Source organism: Lagenorhynchus albirostris, chromosome 9, assembly GCF_949774975.1.
Source record: "Lagenorhynchus albirostris chromosome 9, mLagAlb1.1, whole genome shotgun sequence".
Taxonomy (NCBI): Eukaryota; Metazoa; Chordata; class Mammalia; order Artiodactyla; family Delphinidae; genus Lagenorhynchus; species Lagenorhynchus albirostris.
In genome coordinates, this window is record NC_083103.1 from 35,298,246 (window position 1) to 35,325,635 (window position 27,390).

The following is a 27,390-nucleotide window of genomic DNA, read 5'->3' on the forward strand; positions in this document are numbered from 1 at the left end:
CCTTCTCTACAAGTAATGGGGATCATAAGATTGAAACTTACTCTGCATTCCCGACAGCTCTTGGTTAAAATCCGCTGGCCTTCTGCAAGGACTTTTCCTCCATAGATACATTTTGCTGTAATAAAACAGAAAAACAGTTCAGACAGTCATGCTATGCAACAAAATGATCTCAGGGGCACCATCCAACTCCAGTAGATTCCACAGAATATAAACGCTCTCATTCTAAGCAATGCAAAGCTCTTTGCATGTCTGGAAGTAAGACATGGAAATAGGATGGGGATAACTGTTGAATCCCCTTTCAGACTGTCATCTCTATTATGTTTGCCAGGAGTCCTTCACACCAAGCACATACAACTATTTCAATGCTGGGGTTGCTGAAGGAACTAGAGAATGAATTGATGTGGTCAATGTTAAAACAAGGAAGAGGTGGTTGTCATCACCGTGGAGTATAATAGCATAGCTTTGATTCAGCAACTCCAGCCATAAAACAAATGACTGGGTGAGAGCGGACTTGCATATATACTCCACTCATCAGGACCTCAGTCACATGCAGAAAGACACCATTATTCCCCTTTGTGATCATAGGAAGCGCATGTCTTTAACTTAACTGTTCCCAAGAAGCTCAGAGACAACTAAGAAATACAAGTGAGTAAAATGCTGAATCAAAATGCACTAGACAGGGCTTCCCTGGTGGCGCAGTGGTTGAGAGTCCGCCTGCCGATGCAGGGGACACGGGTTCGTGCCCCGGTCCGGGAAGATCCTACATGCCGCTGAGCGGCTGGGCCCGTGAGCCGTGGCCACTGAGCCTGCGTGCCCGGAGCCTGTGCTCCGCAACGGGAGAGGCCACAACAGTGAGAGGCCCACGTACCACAAAAAAAAAAAAAAAAAAAGTACTAGACAGACTGCCTTTGGAAAGGTAAGCTGAACAGGCTAACAGGGAGGGCAGGGAGGAGAGACAGGCCTTGGAAAAACGTTAACAGAGAAGCATAAATGCTGACCCACTTTTAAGCAAGCGCAGAATATGTTAATTTGATACGACCCTAATGTATCTCTGCCAAATTCTCCAGCCACATCCACAGGAAAGCAAAGGCCTGATCACTCCCTCTCCGCACAAATGAGGATGCTTTCAGCCCTTGTCCTCAGGAGAAGCAGAAGTGAAGACACACACTCCAAGAGATCTCCACCACTAACTCACTGTCTTACAGAAAGCACCTCAGCTCTCAGAACCTCCATTTCTCCATCTGTTAAAAACAGGTGAATTCAATCTGGCAGTTTCTTAGTTCTACAATCTTCGGACTCATGGAATGTTCAGGTATGTAGGGACCTCAGCAAACAACTCATCCAACTCCCTCTTGTTGACCACAGGAAGAGGAAAGCCCAGAGACACTGGTTTACTTAACATCACGATCCCACAGTGGCTACTATGGTGTGCAACCCAGATCCCCCTCCACGGCCAAAGGTGACATTCCTGAAACTGCCAGACAGGTGATGAGCAACAGCTCTCAGCTGAACAGTGATCCGGGACTTGCCCTTGTCCAAAGCCAAGGCCCCTTCCCAGCACAGCCCACATCCAATGAGCGGTTGATGAAGATGTTGCAAAGTCCTGGCCCCTTGCCCCAACTCAGGATAACTCCAAGGGTCATTCCAGCTCCACAACTCCTTGGAGAAATGGCTGAGGTAACTGTTGTAACTGCACTGCAATTCAACCTCTCCTTCTGCCCAACCCGGCTTCCTTCACTATCTCATTCCCACCCCAGAACTGATCCTGAACTTCCTAATAAAGTACAAGCAAACCTCCATTTCACAGTCTGTTTCTTCTCAGAACCTGCCCTGCAACAAACAACACATACCTAACTCAGATCTGTGCCTCTCTAGTATCTGCATTCAGTGAATGGTACCAGTATCCACCCCTAGCCTCCACACCCACCACCCATACCCCACCGCCTAGGGCCCTTCTATCCCCTTCCTTACTCAGCACCGTGTCCAATCAGTACCCAAATCCCTGCAAAGCTCCCTCCTTGTTTCTCAAGTCAACCCACTTTTCTCCAGTCCCACCACCTGCCCCCAGGTGCTACCTTCACTCAGGCTATCCCTCCTCTTTAGTCTACCAGGAAACTTCCTAACTTGCCTCCTATGTTCTGGTCTAATCTTACCCAGTCCTTCCCCATACAACAGTTGAATATATATTTTAAGTGCAAATAGGACGCTCTGCTTTAAAATTATTATGAGTCACTCAAGCCCTCAGAATATAGTTCAAATTCCTGAACTCAGCACACAAGGCCATCCCTGTGCGTTCACTCTCCCTCCCAAACTCCCAAACATTCACACCTCCACTTAAGACTCCAGCCACGCTCTGCTTCTGGGATTTGCATGTACTGTTCTGCTTCTCCAGAACACTCAGCCTCATCTACCTGCTCCTGGTAACCTTCCATCCTATATACCCATCAGTTTCAACTTAGGCCCGACTTCCCCCCAAGAAGTTGTTCTTGACCTCTAACACTGGAGAATTGCCCTCACTTTGTGTTTGTGCGGTACTCTGGACCTCGCCCTAACAGAGAAAATATCACATTTTACCTCTGTTGCCCCAATGAGGGTAGGAACTATGTCTATTCATAACTTTATCTCTAGCCCCAGGCTCAGTGCCTCTCTGGGCTTATTGTTAGTAACAATTTTAGAATTAATGAGCCTCCTTGGTAGCAAAACGCAGAGAAATGTGCTGATTCCCAGATGAGGGTTCTTTCTGCTATTCAATGCTATTCCAAACTTTAAAAGCAGACACCAAGGTTTTCAGAGCAAAGCCATCAACAACAAGGTAGAGAACCAATAACATTTTCTAGATAACCCCCTTCCTCACTTCATTTTAAAAAAAATTATCCCCAATCATCTTTTATGCCTCAGTTTTCCAGATAAATCAGTTGACTCTGACTCATGGGTCCTAATGATCACGTGGATTCCCCTATTTGCTTGCATGGGGAGACCATACCTCCAAGAGCCTGAAATTCCTGCCTAATAAACTCCCACACTCCCAAACACAGCTGCTGCCAACCTGGCAAGATGGCTTGCTCCGGAGTGACGGTTCTGCTAAATACACGGCTGTCAAATCTGCCATCTGCTCCTTGGCCCAGGGTGGGAAGCAAAGAAATAGACTTTCCTTCCTTATTTTTGCACCTTGCCACCCCCATGATGTTAGGATCACACTTGCTACCCTGTCTGAAGACATTCGCCCGATTCCTCTCATCCTCTGATAGACACTCATCCCAGAACTTCGATCTGGAGACAGGAGGGTCTTACTGTTTGCAGTCACACCACACACGGGGACACATCCATCCCTCAAATCTACCAATCTGGTATAAAAATTAAATGTCCACTGAACTTCATGTCTTCACATGGCAGGGTGCCTTAGGGGCTGCAAGTGACATCAACATGATGCTGTGTACCTCAGCCATTCACAGCCTTGGCACTGATGCAGGATGCATGGACGATTACAATATCAGTATCTCCGAAGTTATCTCAGGACAGCTTTCAGCATCACCACTGAAGGTCACAAGAATTTCCCCTGCTTCCTCATCCTCACCCCACTTCTCTGACGATGCCCTTTCTTCCCGGCCCCACCGTATGCCTAACACCAGTCCTCATTATCTAACCTCTTGATCTACAGCCAAAAGGCTTATTTTTGATATCTGGGAAATTCAAGCAGACGGTAAGTCAGGCTCCGGTACCTGTGGCTGGGGCATTTGGGATGCCATTCCAACAGCTTTTAGTATGAGTAGAAATGTAAATGGATACCTGAAGCCCTTCGCATCACACTGGGGACATGCAAACAAGACCATTTCACAGTGCCCGACGATGAAATTGAAACTCGGCACCAACACACACTTCTCCACGATGTCAGAAACAAAGGTACCGGGGATTTACAGAAACAGTTATGCAGTTGTATCTTTTTGTGCCCACAGACACGTGGCCCTTCAAATCCGAGCCTGATTTCTCTAGTGCGATGGATGGACACTTTTGCCATTTGGGTGCACACTAAATAAACAACCTTTAGGCCCCACTTGGCACCCCTGTCAGATGTGGATGTGGGGTTGCTCTGTCTTTATTTGGGGATTTGCACCCTGCACACACTCCAGCCATCCCTTGGCACTCAGCAGCTGAGAACATCAAAATCAATACTCTGTGTTACACTTTAAAGGAGAGTGGCAGATCAGAAAAGCTCAACGCCCAAGGAGCCATCCTCCCTCAGTGAGCTCGTTCACAGACTTAGCTTCAGATACCACCGCTCTGAGCATGACGCCCACGTCAAACTGGGTGTCCCCCAGCCATCTCCAACTCTCCTATGCCGAACAGAATGTATTGCTCCTGAAGCCATTTCTTCCACCTGCCGTATTTCTGTTAATCACACTATGAGTCTCCCACAGGCTCCTGTTCGAAACCTGGCAACTTCTCCCTTACAGATGCTCTGTCCCTGATTCATCTGTCTCACGTTAAAAAAAAAAAATGCTTACGGAGTACCTACCCTGCCCCAGGTCTTTTGGCCATCACTCAGCTTCATCCCTTCCTTTCCATGTCCCCCGGCTGTGCCTACCTGCCTGCCGGCCTCATCACCTCCACCTGCAAATGGGCCTGAATCCCACACCCAGCTCCCTGCCTCCAGCTCTCCCCACACAGGGGCTTTTATCAAAGCATTTCTCTGATTATGCCAAACCCTGCTTCCAAAGCTTGCTTCTGAGCCCCCCCAAACAAACGCTGTGTTTACTTCCATGATTCTGCATGTGCAATTCCCTTTGGCAGGTGTGTTCTTACCTACCTTGTCCACATGGCAAACTCCTATTCATTTGTCAGCACCCTACTCAGCTATTCCTTCCCCTATGAAGCCTTCCTAACACACACACACCCAAGTTTCTGATGGAATTAATCACTCCCTTCTCTGTGCTACCCTTGCATCTTACATAGCATACATACCGCACAATACTCTGTTGTAATGAGATGGGGCATACATCTCCCTGGACAGCAGGGGGGGAGAGGAGACAGGTTAAAAGCATTAATTCTGGAGCCAGACTACCTGGGTTTTATTTTGGCTCCACCAAGGCTGAGAGCCCTTGGACAAGTTAGTTCTCCTCTCTGTGCTTTACCTCCTCATCTATAAAATGGGGATCATAGTGGAGCCTATGACTCTAGGTTTTTGGAAGAATGAAATGAATTAATACACATAAAAAAGCTTCACAGTGTCTGACAGAGAATGAATGATCCACATGTGCCCGTTGCTGTAACCAGAGGACAGAACAGAGTCGGGAGAGGAATCTCAGTAAGGATGACTGAACGAATTCAGTGGACTACAGTCAGCATCGTCCATCCCCAACCCACCTTTGCAGCTTATTTCTACTTCTCACCTACAGAAACCCTGTTATCACCTAACAGACTACCTCCCTGTCCTTCTGCAACTTGTTTTCCTTTGCAAATGCTGTTTTGCATAGCTCAAGATTCCCTCTCCATCCTTCTCCTTCTCTCCCATCTCTGATGGTTCCCAAATCTATCTACCAAAAGAATACTAATTCTAGGACACCACTGTCCAGAGATTCCGATTTAGCAGGTCAGAGAGGGGCCCTGGGACACTCTATTTTAAGTTCACCAGGGGATTCTAATGTGTAGCTAGGTATGTTCAATTCCTTAAACAGAGCAGACACCCAAGAAATGTTGGAGGAATGAGACTCCTGCACTACTTTCTGGACTTCCATGCCCATAGCTAAGGAATCTAGAAGGCTCTCCTGAGTTCTCCCTGATGCCTCCCAAAAAGAAGGAGGAAGAGCCTAGTATCGGGAATTATGAAAACTGCCTTGCTCTTGGAGATGGCCTGATTTATTGGGGTTTATCAAAATAAAGTATTTTTCTCAGATAATGAATTGAGACTTAAACACTTAGACCAGGTTATTTCCTATTGCCACATGGATGTCCTCATCTGTAAGTGCTACAGCTCCTTGAAGCCATGACGAGTGGATGAACACTTAGTAAACGAGCACACAAAACAATCAGCTTTCATGTATCGGCTCTTGAATCAAATCAATACTTTTTCTCAGAAACCCTCGGACGCTGCCCCACCCAAACCCAGAGAGTAGCTTGGGAAATTTTATCTGAAAGGGACAACCAAAGGAAATATTTTCCATCCTTTACCTGATGTGAAAATATTTGAAAACTTCTATATCTTTTCAAATGAGAGGGTTTTTCCTGCTTACTTTTATTTTTAAAAACATCTTTATTGGAGTATAATTGCTTTAATTGTTGTGTTAGTTGCTGCTGTATAACAAAGTGAATCAGCTTTACGTATACATATATCCCCATATCCCCTTCCCTCTTGCATCTCCCTCCCACCCTCCCTATCCCACCCTTCTAGTCTTTTCCATATATATGACCAGGAGTGGAATTGCTGGGTCATATGATAATTGAGCAGTGTTCTTATGCATTTATTTGTATTACCATTTTATTAAACTATAAACATTTCAAACTACCGATCAGAGCTGTTGAGAAAATTCATTCTACCTAGCTAAATTGCTATCAATTCCAAAGAAAGGCAAAAAGCACACTGATGGTTTAGCTAGCTCATGTATCAGCATCTTGGTAAAATCGGGTAACTTGCTGAAATGCTTTTTAAAACTTAATATTCTCCAGTAACTTAGAATAAAGAAAAATGACTATCCCACACATTTCTAGTGAGAGGATAATTGGATGATATATATCAAGGACCTTGAAAATGTCAGTCTCTTGGCCCAATAATTCTACTTTGGAGAATTCTATCTTAAGAAAACGTAAAATACAAAAATGTGTCCTCACAAAACATACTATTGAAGAGTAATTTACAATAGTGAAAAGTGGGGAAACAACCTAGTTATCCAACAATTGGGGAATAATTAAATAAGTTACACAACAGCCAAAGGGTGGAACACTATGAAGCTCATTAAAATGAGGTTTATACAGAGTTTTTTAAAGGATAGTAATACACTTAAGTGATAATGGTAAGTCAACAAAGTAGGTTAAAATTATCTGCATAATAAAACCTCAATTGTCCACAAAGTATAAGTTTTAAAAAACGAAATCCACTACAACTTCAAGAGTGTTTGTTTCCAAGTGGTGGCATTATGGGTGATTTTTCCATCTTTACTTTTACCCTTATGTGTTTTCAAATGTTCCATCGCTTTTACAAGTAGATTATCAAAAGTTTAACACAAAAAACAGCTGAAGGACTCACCTACTCCCATGTCCAAACAACAACTGCCAAGAGACAGCTTTCACAGATCCATCCACAGAGCTCAAAGTAATAGACTAAAAGTACCTCATATTGTTTAAACAAATTCCTAAGTTTCTCAACTTCTTCCTCTATTATATAGAATATATCAAGATAGAAAAAAATAATCTATGGCTACTAAAAACTATCTTTCCATCATGGAATCAAACTATAATCTCAACATCTGGGCCCCTGATCCATCTGTATTGCCAGACGTGACTTCCAAAAGCACTTAGAATAGAAATAAGAAAGTTTCTTTTAGATCAACTCTGCGTAAGCCCTCCAGAGCAATGGGTGTACCGTGCCAACCATAAATAGAAGACATTTTCCAAAGTTCCTTTCGAAAGAGTATAAAAAAAGATTGGGCTGGTACAAACAGACCAGCTATCCCCACTTCCACTGTCATATTAGGTGACATGCTATTCTTGACAAAAAACTAGACCACTGTGTTTTGAAGACCTAGTGATGATGGTGGTTTTTTTGGTAGAGAAATGGTCTTGAAAATTATCCATCGGATGGCACATTTCTAACCTAAACTCTCCTTTTTCAAAGAAGAGCATATGGTTTGATAAAAAGACTTTGGGCTTTGTAGTCAGACAGAATTCATTTTGTATCTCACCTCTGTCACTCACCAGCCTTGCAAACTTGGTAAACTATCTTCCCCAAGCTTCCTATAAAACAGGGATAAAAATAATCCCCACCTAAAAGATTGCAGTGAGGTTTCAATAAGCTAATAGAATGAAATGACCTAAAATAGTAACTGGAACATACCAATCATTCTAAATGACAGCTTTTACTCTTCCTGGTTGTCTCAGTGTTCATTTCACCATTTCATTTGAAAGAGTGTCCTTTGTAATTCAGAGGGAAAAGGATTTTTAAATCATTATATAATTTGGACCAGCCAACTCTGAAGGAAATTGTTCCAATATTTTAACTGAAGTTCAATCCAGAAATTCTTAACAAAGGCCCTTTAATAACAGGAAACCTGGCCAAGACCTCAGAGCCGAAACACAGAGTGTGGCCCTTGGTCAATCAAAATGAGGGGACCAAAGCACACGGAGCCTTGGAGTCCTGACTACGGAGCAACTCCACACACTACCAGTTGTTTGACCGCGGACAAGTGACTTAATACTTGTGAACACCAGTTCCCTCTACATAAGAATGTAAAGAATAATAATTAAGGTTGATGTGAGGATTTAAAACAAAAAATAGCCTATGTAAAGTGTCTGCACGTCACAAGTGATTAAAATATAGCCACTCTTATCATACATTTATTATTATATCAACTGCTAGGACTTCCTTTCATCAATGATAATCAATTGGGGCCTGAAAAATAGGGGAATAAATCAATCTCGAAGCACAGAGGGCCACCCTGACCCTCAGTTAGTACTCACGTCGGCAGACCTTACAGCACTGGCCGGCAATGTGCACAGGGAGGGAGTCTGGAGAGCAGTTGAGGGGGGGACAGGACATCCTTCGACATTCCACAGCGCCACTCTGAGGAAGGAACAACAGGGAGAGGAATCTCAGCAGAAGTGACCTCAGCAGCAAAAAGCTCACATCTCATCCCAGAAGCCTCACCAGGGAAACAGAAGCAGTGTGAGAAACTCCCAGTCCACTCCAGGACCCCAAATAAAGAATTTTCTCCAGCCCAAATGACCCCATGCCACCTCAGTTACTTTTCTGATATACATCACTGGCTTTATTCCACCTGCCCATGTGGACTAAGTAGATTAGGCAGAAAACAGAAAAGCCTATTTTTACAAGAACATAACACCTTTTGCAGACCCTGTCAACCATTGTTGAAGTGCTAACAATCATTTTGTATTTTTGCAAACAATGGCATTCTTCAGATAGTTATCAAATAATTTCAACTGAACAGGGTTTCCATATTAATTTGGGGGAGCCTCTTATAATTCTCTGAAACAGATCAAATAGTACATACAAATAATGGATAACCTGAAAGAAAGTCAGGGGATCCTGCAATTCTCTAAAACAGAAAATGGCTACCTCGTCAAACACAATGCAAACACCTAGAAACTAATTAAACCACCTTTTTAAAAGGTATTATAGCAGAGAAAAGTTGTGAATGAGCCATTAGGTGGTTTGAAAACCAAAGGAGTCCCTTCCTCCCTCTGTTACTCTAATCTCTAAACAGTAAGCTTCTTAATCATGTTACATCATATTAGAGTGTGTTGGAAATAAAATCTGCTTTCTCTTGATAAGAATTTGCATTTGTAATGACACTTTTCCAGCTTCCCTTCACAATTGCGCCAATTACTAAACAGGCACTTCGTAAAAAGGCAGTACTTCTTAGAGTCAGCATTATAAAGAAACAGGTTACACAATAATTTGTACAACTGCCCTCTTAAAACTGTCCATTTAGGTACAAAGAGGCTTACTTTGCACGTGCAGTTCCTGCAGTGATCACCATCAACCCAGGAGTCTTGGTCTCTATAGAGCAGTCCACTCACTTGACAGGTCTTCTCACAATGACAGTTTTCCAATTGACTAAGTCTTGTCTCTGCATAGTTCAGCTGCAAACAAGAGTTACTACGTGTAATTTCTGTAATTCAACTGCATTGTCCTAACAAAGCTAATCGCAACCAGAAAAAATAAATCCAAGCGGAAGGAGAAAAAAATGCTCAAAGCAGTTCAATGATTCTTAGCCAGATCTGTTATTCGAAGATTTTTTTTTTAATTTCACACAAGGTAGAAGCATTCTAAATTGAAGACATATTGGCTCCCATGGTCTAATGAGCACCAAATGAGACATTAAACTGTATCTCAGGGACCTCATGGGTGTTCATCAACGTGTGTGCTTTCAGCTCAAACTCACACAGAAACACTTGTAATGAATGTGTTCTCAAGGACTCGTTACAATGTTTACAGGAGATCTAATCAGCAGCTCTGAAGCCCTTACATTTATCTCCCGCAATCCTATCCCTCTTCTTCACACACTAACCAGAGTGTCATGGTTTACAAGCTGGGAAGTCACTGCTTCCTCTTTTATGAAAAATTCTGGGAAGTCATAGGCAGATCTTATTTCTACCCAGCTCAGTATCCTCCAAATAGAATGCCCCAGAATCCACTTTGGTGTTCAGACAAGTTCAAGAGAGGCAACCAAACCCCCAGGTGAGATGAGGACTTTGTTAAAAAAAAAGAAAAGAAAAGAAAACCTTTTTCCTTTCTTTAGGTCACCCAACTGCTACCATTAAACATGCAATCTTAGAATCTCCGATTTGAAAGAGTTTATAAAGTTTAAATGACGTGACAAGTAACCCCTTCAAGTGGTCATCCAGCCCCTGTTTGCACATGTAACTGTGATGGGACACTCATTACCTTCCAAGGAAAGCTACTTTTCTTGGTTAGCTCTGGATATTTGAAACGTCTTTCTTAGCCTGAGCTGTGAAATTTCTCTCCCTTCTTCCTATTAGACCTAGTTTTGCCTTGTGGCCCATCCTGAGTAAATCTAACCGCTCTACAAACGTTTGAGGCTATCCTGTCCTCACGCCTGCCCCTGACCACAGTCAGCCCCACCAGGTTCCCCTAACAGCTCCTCGTGATATGGTTCCAACCCTCCCTCCTGACCATTGTCCATGTAGGCGACTCCAGGTTGCCTTCAAAACTATGGTACAAAAAAACTTGAAATGTGGTACGATCTCTCTGTCATCACATCCATACCAAGGAGTAACTCGGCCTGGTAGCAATCTCACCCTTCTTCCTTTCTCCTTACAGAGAGAAGGTCATGATAGAAGAACAAATACCACTTTCTAAAAATTCATCATACAGTTCCTTTTCCTTCTCAATCATACTTATATATCCCCGTCTTGAGTATTTTCCCCATACAGGAGATTGAATCAATTTTTGATCCCAACTAAGACTATTTGGAGGCAACATTTTAGTTATAATGGTTGAACCTGGCTAATGATGACTTCTACCATCTTTCTACATTTTCTATGGTTCCACTCCGTACATGCTCCTCTCAATTACTCATAACAGTGCTACTCTTTGGAAATGGAATCCACATGTAATTCAACCTGGTTTTTGTCATTTATTCCATCTCCTGCTCTAAATTTTTGGAATTTCTCAAGAAAATTTGTTCCTCGTCTGCCTGCCATGGGCAGTACCAAGAGGAAGGGAAAAGAACAAATAGAATCCTAAACAAACCACATGCACTATAATCAACCCTGAAAAAACTGAGTCAACCGTGCCTGAAAATTAGCTTCCTATGACTTTCTACTATACATGATCGTCCAAACATTCAAGTTACACTTAAATCTCCAGCTTAATCATAGAGCATCCAGAATCGACGGTAATTACGTTCTCTGGGAATTCTTTAGGAAATGCAGATAACATATACTTCCAAGAGTTTGGTGACACCAAGTACCAAAACCGTGTATTGGTAAGAGATAATAAAAAGGAAGTGATAACTCATCACATATTATCTTTACTTCATTTCTATAGCCTCAGTAGTTCCCACATAAGGTAGTGATAGACATAGGACCGTGGAATGAACAAGGAAGAGTTGAACTAGAAGGAAATCGTTCCTAAAAGTGGCTCAGGATGAGGAATCTGTGAGAGGAAAGTGCCTGTCTTACTCTGAAAGTCTGGAAGAACCCTAGTGTCTGTATCACTCCAAGAAGGGGACTTCTTAAGGACTAGTTCAAAAGGCTATTCTGTATCTATCCAAGTTTCCTGTAAATCCAGGAGCTTTGCCTAAAGGCAATATTGTCAATTTCCAGGACAGCCCAACAAAGCTGAGCTATGCTCACCTACAAAACTCAACTCCAAGGAAAAGCCTCGATTTTAATACAATGGAAGCTATTCTCAAGGCCGATTTTGCTTCCCTTCTGAGTACTGTCTTTAAATTTTTAATATATTTAGCCTGTTCTGACAACAGTGGAAAACCCTAATCTCTGTGATGATAAGAATGCATCAGACAGACACCAAGACAAAGGAATATTAAGGCAAAAAGCTAATTTTTCAAAGGCACTTAATATGTAATCTTGCCTTCCTTTTCCCCTGCTTAAATCCTGAAGCAACAATAAAGGAGAAAAACAACTCTGAATTAAAAAATGAATTACATTTTCTGTCACTGGCATTAGCATGCTGAATTTATACAAATTCATTTTCAAAAGCTATTTCTACGCTACCTGCCATTTTCTCTAAGAATGCCTGCAGATCCAAAATAGATATGGTATCAAATCTACATCTCTTTTGTTTTACCTTTGCGCACTTATCCAAGCAACCATGGACCGAATCATTTATTCTTAACTCTACACATTCAAAGACAGACAGCAGAGGCCTTTTTCACAGTAAGAGGTCAATGAATGAATCTAAGTACATTAGTCATGCAGTAGATTTCTTTTTTCCTTTGAAATATTATTTATTTGGCATTTGCTATATGAAAGAGAAAAAAGAAATCTATTGTATTAAACCTTTAAGCTTAATTGAAAAATCACTATTGAGCTCCTTGAAACAATGAGTCTCAAAATCCAATGTTACAAGCTGAAACGCCACTCCAAGCTTGATTTACATAAATAGATTTGTCAAAGATTTAAACAGAAGTAATCAAGAAACTCCCCATCTTCAGCATCTCTTCTTCCTGAGCTTGAAGGAAGAATGTGATTACCGCACAGGTGGGATGCAAGAGCAGGACACAGCCTGATCCTATCGCTGCGTACCTGGCTCAGCAGGTTTGCGGTTCCCACAGTGCAGAGACTACCTGGGAGAATTTCCAGAATAAGCCAGGGGATTGGTGGTCTCTTGTGGATCACTTAGGGGAAGTATCAGGGGACCGCTTCCCTGCACCTTCTCCCCCTTGAAAAAGTATGGTTTTGCCACAACGTTGGGATTCTTCAAGAGGGCTCTTCTGTACCCTGACCTCTGTCACCTGAAGCTACATGCAAGCTGCCTCCCTGATCTTTCCTACATCAAGCAAGGGCACAGTCATTTTCAATCACCCTATACTTTGAAAGGAGAAAAGGAAGAGCAAGCCCTCCTAGGCACAACCCTGAGCTGATCTGGTGTCTGTGTCTGTTTGGTTTGATGTGACTTTGGCTACCAACTCCTGTCCAGCTTGTGCGCTGGGCTCACTCTCCGGTAGGATTCCATGGCTTCCACTGTGACCCAAGTGTGAGGACTTTCTGCTGTTTTCCAAAACCTCCTGGCTCTAGACCAGGGCTCTGACAGCAACTTTCAATGCAATCTTTATAAAACGAAGAATAACTGTCACCATTTTACATACATGGAAACTGCAGCTAGAAATGAGACCAGTGACTCATTCCAGGCTGCAAACAACCAAAGAAGTGATAAAAATGAGATTCAACATCAGATGAATCTTACTCCAAAGCCCATTTCTATCTCCACCATGATCTACATGACTAATGCCTATTTTAATCACAGCTGCTGGGCAACTCAAACCAAACCTCCAAACCCATCAGCTAAATGATAGGCTTGCCATGATAGGCTTATTTAACTAAAGGCAAAGCCCTAATCCAGGTCGATTCGGTGCCACAGAATTCCCTTTGCACCCAGGAACCCTACTTGAGTTCCAGTTTGTCTTACCCCTCCAGACTCCATCTCCTTCACTCTGCCAAGAGGTGTATTACACTCTGCTTGCACCAAGATGGCACACTAGGTACCCTACGAGACTTCACCAATTGAACCAGCTAAAATGCTGGATAATACACACAAATCATAACTTTTAAAAATCATCCCAGGAGCTGACAGAAAAGGAATAAAGCCACAGTGGCCAAAACAAGCTGACAGCCAGGTATCCAGGGAGGCGAGTGAGCACCAAAGCCAACCTCCATGACGTTAGCCAAAACATGGAGCCCTCAAGCTCCCACCTCACACAGGGGGCCAGGGAGAGGAAATAGAGAACAGGGTCTGCCCAAGATGGGATGTCTTAAAGGAAACTCCTACATCAAGGTACAGCCCCAAAGGGCTGTACCCTCAGCTTAAGAGTGAACGAAAAGGAAACAAGGTTGGCACCAGGCTCAGAAGGAAGACCTTCCTACTCAGACCATGGCACTGGCTAGAGGGAAATATCTTCCTTCAGAAGTCTTAAAGAATTCTTTGCTGAGAATTCACCTGGCAGATCCTAGGTTAGCAGTCTGATTCTGCACAGTCCCTATGATCTGAAAACCCTTAAGGAGATAATGCAATAGCAGTGACCCCTGTGCGGTCCTGGCAGGAGGACACATAATGTAAACCCAGGACTCAGAAAATTCCCACATCTATCTAAGGAAAACAAGTGGCTGTAACCAGATGGGTGAGTTAAGCAGGCTTGTCCCTGTCCTGACATTCCTCCTTCAAAAGCTGCCGCAAGCTCTATGCTCACGTTTCACTCCCAACAGGTACCATCTGAACACACACTTCTCTTTTCCTCTTGTCTTATGGGCTCATTCTTCTTCTCACTGGTATCGCCATCCTCCTACTGGTAGCTTCCACCTCCCTCTCTCCATCAGTCATTCCTTCTTTATATCTTTTGGTTCTCTTTCTAATCTTCTCTCCTCCAACCATAAACTTCCTCGGTTACGATCCAACTTACAGAATCTAAGTTTGAGCCTTGGCTTTGCCATCCACTTTTCTTGGGAAAAGCTACCTAACTTTCTTGGGACTCAGTCTTCTCATCTGGACAGTGGGCTAATAAACCTAGCTCAGAGGATTGCTGGAAGGATTAGAGAGAGAGTGAATATAAAAGTTTAAGCATTGTAACACATAGTAAATGCTCAATAAATATTACCTAATATGAATATCTTTCCAGTTTATTCCAGATCAGGGGTTGACAAACTAAGGGTCCATGGACCAAATCTGGCCCAGCACTTATTTTTGTATGGCCTGTGAGCTAAGAATAACTTTTACATTTTTCAATAGTTATATTTTATTTTTTTATCGAAGTGTAGTTGATGTACAATACATTATGTAAGTTACCTGTGCAAAATATAGCGATTCACAGTTTTAAAGGTTATACTCCCTTTATAGTTATTATAAAATATTGGCTAGATTCCCTGTGTTGTACAATGTATCTTGGTAGCTTATTATATAATAGTTTGTACCTCTTAATCTACCACTCCTATATCACTCCTCCCCCACTTCCCTCTCCCCACTAGTAACCACTATTTTGTTCTCTATATCTGTGAGTCTGCTGCTTTTTTAAAATATTCACTAGTTTGTTGTATTTTTTAGATTCCGCATATAGGTGATGTACAGCATTTGTTTTTCCCTGTCTGATTTATTTCACTTAGGATAATGCCTTCCAAGTCCACTGATGTTGCTGTGAATGGCACAATTTCATTCTTTTTATGGCTGAGTAGTATTCCTCTGTGTGTGTGTGTGTGTGTACCACATCTTCTTTATCCATTCATCTGTTGATGGACACTTAGGTTGCTCCCACAGCTTGGCAATTGTATATAATGCTGCTATGAACACTAGGGTGCATGTATCTTTTTGAATTAGCATCTTTGTTTTCTTTGGATATATACCCAGGAATGGAATTGCTGGGTCATATGGTAGTCCTAGTTTAGTTTTTTTGAGAAACCTCCATATTATTTTCCACAGTGGCTGTAGCAACTTACATTCCCACCAACAGTGTACAAAGGTTCCATTTCCTCCACATCCTTGCCAGCATCTGTTGCTTGTGTTCTTTTTGATGACAGTCATTCTGACAGGTGTGAGGTGATATATCATTGTGGTTCTTATTTGCATTTCCCTGAAGATTAGCAATGTTGAGCATCCTTTCATGTTATTTTTTTTCTTTTATAAATTTAATTATTATCATTATTATTTTTTTGGTTGCATTGGGTCTTCACTGAGGTGAGGTGTGCGGGTTTCTCATTCAGTGGCTTTTCTTGTTGCGGAGCATGGGCTCTAGGCATGCGGGCTTCAGCAGTTGTGGTGCACAGGCTTCAGTAGTTGTGGTGCATGGGCTTAGTTGCTCCGCGGCATGTGGGATCTTCCCCGATCAGGGCTCAAACCCGTGTCCCCTGCATTGGCAGGCAGATTCTTAACCACTGAGCCACCAGGGAAGCCCCCTTTCATGTTATATTGATTGATTATATTGAAGTGAAATAAGTATATACATCATGTTCTCAATTTTGCTTCTTGATCTGTAAAGACTAAAATTTACTAGCTGGCTCCTTACAAGAAAAGTTTGCCAACTCTTCTTCTAGATTATCACAGACTCCAAATTTTGCAGTGAAGATGGAAGTACTCAGTTTTCTAATTATAATTCTATTCACGGTTTGAAAGAAATAGACTTTTATAAATCTTCCAGAGTGCTGGGGGTGTTTAGAAGGTGGATTAAACCATTTTCTGCTCATAGTTAAATACCTTCTGCCTCACAAATGGCCATTTTACATAATAATGTTTTGTGGACAGAGCTCAATGTGGCTGCTAGATAATAATGTACAGCTAAAAAGAGAAAAATGACATTCCTGCAACGGGAAAGAATGAGAATGAAAAAGGGCACTTTTATCACCAGGAGATGGAGAACCACAGTCACCTGAGGCTGAGTGGCATGTTTCTTGTTCCAAAAATTTGGTAGCGATCTAAAATATAATTAACAGTATTGAGATCAAGCTGCTTCAGACGATATGACATAAAAGCTTCTCTATGCCACAAGCTGGGAAGACAAATTATTGCCTACGTTTCACATTTCCACTGTACTCTGAAGTGAAAAGAATCTCTCGAATCTCAGTTTTAGTTTCTCTCTTTACAAAAGTGCTCTCCTTTGCAGACAAAAGGGGACTTGGCCAGAGACCTAGTTTGAAGCAGAAATATTATCTTCAGCAGCAGAGTCTTTGAGTCCAAAATACAGCCATACATCCCAAACACCGACCTACCCACCGATTTTTTCCACGTGCTATGGCTGATGGCAGGAGCGGTCAGAGCCGCAGGTAGAATAGGATTAAGGTATCATTTTCACTGTTATTAAAATTCTCCCTTTTGCAGAGCATAATGTCTCTTAGGGCCAACCAGAGTCTTTCTCTGCCCTAGGCTGGAACTCATGTCCACGACTGATCGGTATCATAACAACAGCATCGGCCACGTTTTCTGTTTATTCAGCGCCTTTCCTCACAAGGCTCAGGGCTTTTCATTATCAATCTAAACGTTATGAGTATATATTATCAAAGCCCCAATTGTTTACATCCCCAGCTCTGCCACTCAATATGAACGTCTCTGGGGTAGAAATCACATCCTCTTCATCACCGCCTCCTATGTGCCTAACACAGTGCCTGGCAAATAGCAGATCCTCAAAAGATGCTTGTTAAGTGAATCATGGGGAGGAGGGAAAGATGCAGAATTATAAAACAGAAGGTGTTGAAAGGCAAACTTTGCCTCCTTCACTATTTAACTCAGGACCAGTTTTGAAATGCATCATATATTAGAAATGTGATATAATGCCTTCCTGTGACAAAAATCTGTTCCTAACAATAGCTATTCTGCCCTTTCCGACTACTGGCAATGATTCTTGCATCCAAAATGCATTAGCTTATAAGCAGCAGTGACTCTGACCATATATCATCTCTCAGTGTTACTGGTTTAATAGCCAATGGGCAAATTCCTTTTCCACTCCCAGGGAATATACAGTGGTACATATTGCTTTTCTTCCAAACATTTTTCAACTAAGTATTTTGATACAGTCTAACAGTATCAAAGGCGCAAAGGGTTATGTTTACTATAGGTTGTCCTATTTCAAAAAAGAATAAACCATTTTATAGTAACATATCGCAGATGCCAACACTAAAAATGTTTCCATGATAGCTTATCACTCTAAACTCCAGATAGGATGGACAAAGAAATGAAACATCACGAGTGAAATTTAGATACCTACTTTTGCAGTCATCTTGGCCAAAAGCTCTTGTAAATCCATTATTCCTTGCACCAGGCTTAAGAAATCACTGCAAGTCGGACAAGCTCAATAAAGAAAATATAAAATAAATGTTGCTACTGTGCTAACAGAAAAATATATATATATTTTTAAACAGTAGTTGTTTAGCTATATAAAAGTGTTTTCGCTTTTCTGGTTAAGTGTGACTTCAAAATTGGAGTGAATTCACAGAGGATTTCAGATCTAGATCTTTTCCTTTTATTAATAAGCAAAAAGAAAGGAACAAGGACTAACTGAAAAGGACAGTATGTTTTTACCCTGAAAACATTTTTAAATTTAAACTAAACTTTCATTTTTATTGGGACTAAAGAATTGTGAATTACCACAGAAGCAGCAAAAGTACACTCATATATATCCAAGTCAAGAAGTTTAAAAAACAGTTTATATACATATATTTATATAATTACATGAAACATTACAGACCCAAAACTGCTCATATAATCTCTTCTTACCTTCAAATGTTAATTCTACAAATACATAAGCTTTTTAAAAATCCAAAGACACAGAAGTATTTTAGTATACATAAAACCTCTCACTAACCCCACCACCTCATAAGTCAACAATGTAAACAGTTTGTTTGTATCCTTCCTGAAGTGCTTCTCTGATATTATCAACAAGCTATACAATATTAATAATTCAGAAATGCTTTAAGTTGCTACTTACTGCGATTCAGGTTCGGACACTGTGTTATGTATCCATTCGGCATAAAGATGATTTTCCCATCTTGGATAATCCCCTTGATAACAGAAGAGAGAGGTGGCAATCAGTATTACAGTTACCAGTTCAAATGGCCCCTGTCACATGCTCTCTGCAGGGAAGTTTTCTTTTCTTTTTTTTAGCAAGACTGATAACCATATTCAGAAGGTGAGTTGGCCTTAGTGCACACTGACCTACTCCAAACCATCCTCTTCTAAAAAATCTCAAAATATCCATTCATCTTGAGAAAGCTACAATTACTTACCACTGGTTTATGCTAATGATATCATAGAACTAAGGATCCATCAGTCAATGTTCTCAAACTGTCCAACTATAAAGACATTGATGCAATAAAAATTCTCCTCAATGCCCTAGTCATCTTGGAACATTAAATACTGATTTACAGGATTTTTTTAAGTGGGAAAAAGCGACAACAGGAACATATTAGACTAAAATGCTCTACTGATTCATTTAGTCCAGGAAATAAAATTAGACATGGGGAAAACTCCTTAAGAACCTTCCTCTCAGCTACTTGAGTAACATGAGTCTTTGCTGGTGAGTCTTAAGATTTGCTCAACACCTCACTGTGGATAAAAGGTGGTCTTTTAATTCTGCAATTTAGTCTGGAAGAACAGCCCTAATTTAAGAAAGTGTTTGGGGCCGCCATCTCTCAATGAAAATATTGACTTGGCTTTTGGATTTTTCACATTGAATTTCAAGATTCCGTTTTTAGGGTATTTTTTCCTGATTTGATGGAAGAGATATTACAGAACGGATGGAACATGTAGAAGCTGGTTCAGAATATTGAGCTTAATCTATAAATAAAATATAGGCTTATGATAGTGTGGTGAGTCTTTCAAAGGAAGCAACATTTAACATTTATGTGCTCATCTTCTAAACAGCATCTTCTAAACTTTAGAAGATGTGCTCATCTTCTAAAATGCTGTTTCTGCTTATTATTCCAAGATAAAATATTAATTCGAAATATTAATAGAAATAACAGGGTCACAAGGCCTCTTCCTCCGAATTAGATACTTTGATTAACCTCTTCCTCTTCGAGGATGATGCAGTGTCCGTGATTAAGAGAAGAGACAGCCTCACCATGGGAAGAAGGTGCCTGCCACAGCTCTTCAAAATGAATTTGTCATCTCTTGCTGGGGAATTACAGGGAGCAATTAATGGAGCAGAGTCTAAGTCAATCAGCTTCTTCCTGGCACAAAGTTGCTCAGTTTTTCAAAGCAAATTAACTCCTTTGAGAGGCCAGGGTGCCTTTCAAGCACATGTGAGGAATTTGAGAAAAGCATGGGATTGGCAGTCAGGGGCCCAAGGTTTAAGGTCTGGATCCATTTGTAGCTAACTGGCTGGACTTAATAAGTCAACCACCCTCTCTGAGCTTCATTTGCTTCTCTGGAAAAAGAAGTGCTGCATGCAAAAGCTACAGAACCTTCTAGCACTCAAGTGCTGGGTCAATGAAACAGGCGTCCAAACTGAAAGTGTCACAATTTAGATCTCTGTGCTTTTGCTAACTTTCAAGATAAAAGAAAAAATCAGTCCAGAGCAGACAAAGCGACAGATTTCCCTCAAAGAACAGCCCGTCAGAGAGAACTAAATACACATCAGAAAATATCTGTCTAATGAGGCTGAATATGGATGAAGTTATAGTGACCAACTATTCAGGTTTGCCTGGGATTTAGAGATTTCAGTGCTAAAACAGAGATTCCCAGGCAAACCGGGACAGTTGGTCACCCTCCTTGATGCCAAAGTGGCAAAAGCACACGTACCTGGAAAGGATGAGGTCTATCTAACACCTGCTGGTTAGAAGAGCCTAAATCATTCTTATTTTTATCAGCCATGGAAAGGGCCCTCAGAAACCTGGTGTATATTTGTCATGGTATTATCTTTGCCAAAACAAATAAAAAGTCCATTTGAGGGCTTCCCTGGTGGCGCAGTGGTTGAGAGTCCGCCTGCCGATGCAGGGGACACGGGTTCGTGCCCCGGTCCGGGAGGATCCCACGTGCCGCGGAGCGGCTGGGCCCGTGAGCCATGGCCGCTGAGCCTGCGCGTCCGGAGCCTGTGCTCCGCAACGGGAGAGACCACCACAGTGAGAGGCCCGCGTACCGCAAAAAAAAAAAAAAAAAAAAAAAAGTCCATTTGAAAAGGATTTCCCATCCACTTATCCTGTAGCAACATATATTATACATGGCAGTATTCCTTTTGTTTTCTTAATAATTGCCTCTCCCACACCTTTCTTCCACCTGCCTCCCTCCTGTCTTTCCACTTTTAATCTCCGGCACATGCGTGTGTGTTACACAGATCACTAGGTGAAGATCAATGACGTTGACTCGAACAAAAATGGAAATAAGAACTGACAGCTTCTCAACCCCTATCAACACAAAAACTCAAGGCACTGGATATTTTTTCTGAAAAAGGGGTCATGAGGGTCAGCCCACATAGTGGCATAAAAACATGTTCTTGCCAAATGAATCAAGATGGGAACACTAATGTATTTGAACGGATGTCATTCCTTGCTGGATTAAATGAAGGGTGGCAATGTACTGTACAAATACCAACTGCAACCCAAAGAAGTGTGAGTGTATGTATGTGAACCTATAAATACATACCTGTGTATATATCCCAGTACCTCCCCATGATAAGAACCAAAAGGTCTTGCACTGAATTGTCATATGAACTAGAGTCATCCCTCAGTAGCTGGAAGGTAGTGGTTCTGGGACCCTCCCTTCCCCCTCCACCACCCACCCACCACAGACACCAAAATCTGTGGATGCTCAAGTCTTTTATATAAAATGGCATAGAACGGTAGGTCCTCTGCACACACAGGTTCAGCATTCACGCAGTCAACCAACTGTAGACTGAAACGGGTTGATTCTGCGGATGTGGAACCTGCAGATGGAGGGCCAACTATTTAGTGCCTGGACATTTGTCAATAAAAGAAGCATTTGCTAAGCCTGTAGTTTTCTTTAGAAAACGGAGTTTTATAAAGTATAAAGCAACAAACAACAAAGAAGCTCGATCAGCCTTATTTCTCCCAGAAAAATCATCTGGGAGGATTTCTATAGATGAAAATGTACCTTAGAGCACAGCAACTTCTCCCCAGAAAAGATGAAATAAGGGATAAAAAGACAGAATTTCTATTATTTCTCTTCATTTCACTTTAAATGTATCTACACTTAACTGAAAAAAAAAAGAAAAACTCTGGCTGGGCCTATAAGTAGTGGACCTCATTCGTACCATTCACCACAGCAGTATTTCTCAAACTGCCAGTTTCTTAAGAATCACATTGAGTATTTGTTTAACATCAGATTCCTGGGTCAACCCCGGACTCTGTTTCAGGAGGGTTGGAGTGGGCCCAGGAATCGGCATTTTTAAAGGCCGTCCCAAAGGATTCCCATGAAAGGTCAAGGGGCCCACTTTGAAAAACCCTGCCGTGTTGTCAATCACTTGGATTTTCTGGAGCAAGAGTGTTTACTCCTTACAAGTTCAGAGTGGTGAAAGCAGCACCTGGATCCAGTACATGAACAGAGTAAAATCTTACTGATTTGGAACTGAATGGCAACTAACCAAATCACTAAATTATAAGAACCGTGAAAGCAAAACTCATAGGTTTTCACCTCAGCTTTCCCTGCTATTCCTATCATAGTATATTTCACCAAGTAGGTACAATCAATACCTAACCTGCATCAAATTCCTAAAAACTATAAATTATATAATTGTAAGAGAGCAAAATTTGCCACTCTAAATGTCTCATTGGCTTGCAGATTATTTAGACCTGAAAACAATCAAGGCCCAAAAGGCTCAGGAAGAAACTCTGACCTTCCCCCTAATTGCCTAAAAGAACTTAGATAGAGGGCCTGTTCCCAGAATAGAACTGTCATCAGAAATATCTGCAAGGAATATGAACTAGGTGTGGTGGGGCAACTTAGAGATCAGCGTGCACTCTGCATCCCATTGTCTCTGCATGGCCCAGCAAACATTTATTTACTGAACATTTGCTTTGCCATCTCCGTGTGAATTGCCTACCTCCCCTTGAGTCCCAAAGACCTACCACCACACTCTCTGTTGTTGTCTTTACCCGAAGACAGTATTTAAGGTGAGGGTTTCAGCTCTTTTGGTAAGCTACTCAGTTTTCCTGGGTCTCTGCCATGTGTACATGTTATTAAAATTTGTTTTGAGTTTCTGCTAATTGGTCTCATGTCAATTGAATTCTTAGACTTGTCAGAAGAACCTAGAAGGGTAGAGGAAAACTTCTTCCTCCCTGACGCAATACTGAATTATAATTTTCACAGCTGTTAAGAGTCTGTGAAAATCATGTAGAATGCTAGTTGTTAAACTAGGGGAACATATCAGAATTTTAGAGGAGGGTGAGGGAGCACAGTCATGTATGAAATTTTGACAGTGGTTCTGAGGTGATTTTGAGATGCCCGATGAAAACTACTGATCTAGGGCCAGATTACCTGGTCATTTGACCTATGAAAAATCTAAAGCTCTGATACTTTAATTAGCTTTCCTAAAGGACACCTTAATCTTTGGCCATCAACTACAGGTCTCCTAACTCCAAATGAGGGCTGGGCCACTGCAACACAGTGTAAGTAAAATATATCATTTGAGAAAGTCTCACAGTTATGTGGGCTTTGTAGCACAAAATGGTGCTACAAGGAAGTCCTGTTATCAAAGTGAGGTTCTATCTTAGCTGCCTTCATGGAAAGATAGTATTCAACCAGCCATAATGAATTATTTGCATTAGATACTAACAGCTTGCTAAAACAGTTTTTCAATGCTGGAAAACTGAGGTCCTTTTAGGTAGCCTAACATTCTCCCCTGCAATCTTATTTGCACTATTAATTTGCTAAACAATCCATTTTCTTGTTGTTAGTGCAATGCTAAATCTCAGTCCCTCTGAGGATCTAAAAAATTTCCTAAGGGGCAGAACCCAAATTAATAAGCTTTTACTATCAGTACGATGGAAAGAAGAAAAACAGATATTTTTTCCTCTTTGTGACATCCACCTGTTGCCACCTTCTGCTTCCCCCTGCACTCAGCTCACCAGGCACTGAAAACTAAATTTGTACCAGGCAGGTTATACATTATGGGTTTTTTGTCTGGGGCACTGATGCCCATTATTTCCGTGGTTCCAAGAACATTTACTCATTTCACAGTAAGAAATATAGGAAGATGCAATAGAAAGATTAGAAAAATTATGCCATTATTTATCCTCTTCTGTATGGAATAACTATTAGGCAAACCCTACTAACACCTGGAGCTTTCTGATACAAATGAAAGCAGCTTTGCCGCCAAACAAATGCTAATTCTTTTTTTACCGCTCTTATTTCCCTGCAGATCTCTGTTTACATTGAAGAAAATGGTTCCATTTTTTTGTATGCTAAAGCACTGAAACAAATTGCTTTAAAAGGGAAAGGAAAAGGAGGTGGGGAGAGTTCCTGGAAGGCATGTAAATATATGGATGAGGATGTGTTCTGTTTATAAACTGGCAAGGACCCAAGCCTTGGCAGCGGGCTAGCAAAAAGTAAGACTTGGGAAACCGACAAGGAGGATTTTCACAATGCAGCCAATTATGTATTTCTGCCCTGAAGACAGTTAATAAAATATTCCAGCTTGCATAAAAGCCAAGAAAGACACTTGTCGACTTTCATTATGATCAATAAAAACTGTCAGTTCATTAGCATATCATTAGCTGTCCTGCTGTTTCCAAAGCCTTAATGCACAGAAATATTAATCTACAAATATGTAAGATTCCCCAGTTCTGTGACTTTGACTTTCTGCATGAAAGGAAAAGTGAGAATTAGAGATGAGAGGAATCCAATATAGCTTCTTTTTCTATGTGCCTATAAACATATGTTTACCATCTGTGGAATTATGGGAACCAGCTGAGGTAAAAAAAAAAAACAACAGCTGTGGCATTAAAAAAAAAGAAGTAATTTCACTTCCCAGTGACAGCTCAGCTGTTAAGGAGACAGTGAAGTCCAGGTAAGGGAACGGTTTCAGACCCAAGTTCACCAGACAGAAAAATAGCGAGAGACAGAGACAGAAAGGCTTGGCCTCTGTGAAAGGCTTTGAGATGGGAATTCTCCACGAGATCTCAACTATTTAGAAACTGTCAGAACACCCAAACCTCTGAAGCACTGTGATTCACCTAGGCTTACCCTCGGAATAATGACAGCATAATCATTTTAGAATGCATCAAAGGGAAATTGAGCCGTAGGCAACCACCTTGATAATGAAAACCTATGACAATCAGAAGATTCAGATAAGTCTATCACTACTGGCCAACTATTTTCTCAAATGAATGCTGTTTTGAAGCGCAGAAATTCCCAGCCTGTGGTTCTGTGTCTCTGATAGGAAGTAACTAAAGCCAGAGGCTTACGAGCCAAGCAACAGGCAAGTGATTCCACCCTCTGCTCTTTTATCAGCAGCACCTTCATTGCACTATTCCTAACGATGCACCAGGACCCAGAAATTAGGTTTGACAAGTGAGCTTTTGCTTTTACTTTGCCTATGAAATGATGTATTCATACTTAAAATAGAGAACAATACAGTTTTTTTTTTTTTTTTTTTTTTTGCAGTACGCGGGCCTCTCACCGTTGTGGCCTCTCCCTTTGCGGAGTAACAATACAGTTTTAACCTGAAAACACAACATAAGCATTATTTAGTTCTGGAGCCAAAAGGCAGGTGTGGTTCTTGGACCCAGGAGGCAGCTTCTACCAGGTATATATTAAAAGCCTGATAAGTCATCGGAGAAGTGACTGCCTCTTTTACAGGGAGATTTCTGCAGCATTGATCAAGATAATTTCTGTAATGAGACAGTGATACATTCCCCCTACCCCAGCCATCTCATCTCACCAAAGGATGGAATGAAACACGGGCTGGTATATAGGGAGATGAGTTTTGAAAGGTTTCCTTCTAAAGAGCTATTGGATGGCGCTACTCCTATAGGGGAACAAGGAGAATCACAATGCTCCCTAGGGAGATGTGGTGTGTGGAACTGCCACCTCCTTTTGGTGCTTCTCACTGGGACCACCTGTTTCTTTGGGCTAGACCCCTGGAAAAAGACAAGTCTGTCTCCTCCACAAGACATGGCATACCTAAGTGAAATACTCCACCATCTAACACAGTGACTAGTACATAGCAAGCAAGCCCCTAAAAAATATTTGTTAACTGAATAAGCAAAAATATTGAAAAAGAAAGTTCTAAGCTTCAATCCTATTTCCATCACTTGCAAACTACGTGAGACTGGCAAGTTGCTTAATCTTTCTGAGCCCCATTGCCTGATTTACACAGTAGGGATAACACAGTCGGCCCTCTGTAACCGCAGATGCACAGTTCACAGCATACATGGATTTTATATAAGGGACTTGAGCTTCCATGGATTTTGGTATCCACAGGGGTGTTGGAAACAGGATACAGAGGGACAATTATAATAACTACCTTATTAGGATTCTCTGAAGGTGACACATAATTAACTAAGATAATATATGTACAGCCAGACTAGGTCTAGAATGTAGAAAGCAGTTAATAATTGTTGGTACTCTCTTTCTCATCCCCACAACACACCTCCGCAGGAAAATGATTGTCCAAGTCTGTAAACACCCGTTGTGTTTTCTGCCTGTATCAGGTATTTGGGCTCTTAAGCAAGGATTCCTTATATCTACAGAGAATCATACACTCATCAAGCTGGAATAGATAACAGGACAAACTATTCTCCCTGTCTTAATCACAAGCTCCCAACTAAAACAGAAGTCCCTAAAAGGCAGCAAAAGTGCCTGTCTTTACTACAGTATAGAGTTAAGCGTATACGGAGCATTAAATACATAAGAAAGAGGGAGAAGGAATGCATGCTGAAAACCTACTAAGTGCTGGGTGCTTTAAATATATATATTCTTATACAATCTGCATTACCTTTATGAGAGATACCTTTGCACTTTACAAATAAGGCAGATTCATAGCTAGTGCATTTATTCATTCATGTTAAGAGTACATCATCTGCCAACGGGGCACCTGATACTATTTGAAGCACTTGTTGAATAAAACAGACACAGTTCTGACCCTGGTAAATCTTAGAATCTAGATAATGTGACCAATAAGAAACAAGTAAGCCCCCCTATAAACTATTCAGGATCAGCTACCTAATTTGCAGAGTCCCTTGTTCAAAACTTATTGAAAACTTGAAGGTAGCAATAGCAGAGCCTTAAACCAATCATGGGGGCTTTTTTTTTTTTTTTTTTTTTTTTGCAGTACACAGGCCTCTCCCTGCTGTGGCCTCTCCCGCTGCGGAGCACAGGCTCCGGACGTGCAGGCTCAGCAGCCATGGCTCACGGGCCCAGCCGCTCCGTGGCATGTGGGATCTTCCCGGACCGGGGCACGAACCCGTGTCCCCTGCACCGGCATGCGGACTCTCAACCACTGCGCCACCAGGGAAGCCCTCTGACTATTTTTATAGAGACTGTATTCCTTATTATGTCTGGTCACTAAAATCTCTGTTCTGGAT

The 27,390-nt window shown here is 41.6% G+C and overlaps 1 protein-coding gene across 2 annotated transcripts in view; it reads right to left on the reverse strand.

The window, feature by feature from the left end:
• NELL1 (neural EGFL like 1) overlaps positions 1-27,390 on the reverse strand; it is an 859,251-nt gene that overhangs the window by 649,669 nt on the left and 182,192 nt on the right. For both annotated transcript variants that reach the window (XM_060159518.1, XM_060159517.1), the window contains exons 6-10: positions 18,837-18,909; positions 18,117-18,199; positions 9,676-9,810; positions 8,668-8,770; positions 42-115 (exon numbers count right to left, since the gene is read on the reverse strand). In XM_060159518.1, the coding sequence (XP_060015501.1) occupies positions 42-115; positions 8,668-8,770; positions 9,676-9,810; positions 18,117-18,199; positions 18,837-18,909 (468 nt within the window). The remainder of the gene's footprint in view (positions 1-41; positions 116-8,667; positions 8,771-9,675; positions 9,811-18,116; positions 18,200-18,836; positions 18,910-27,390) is intronic.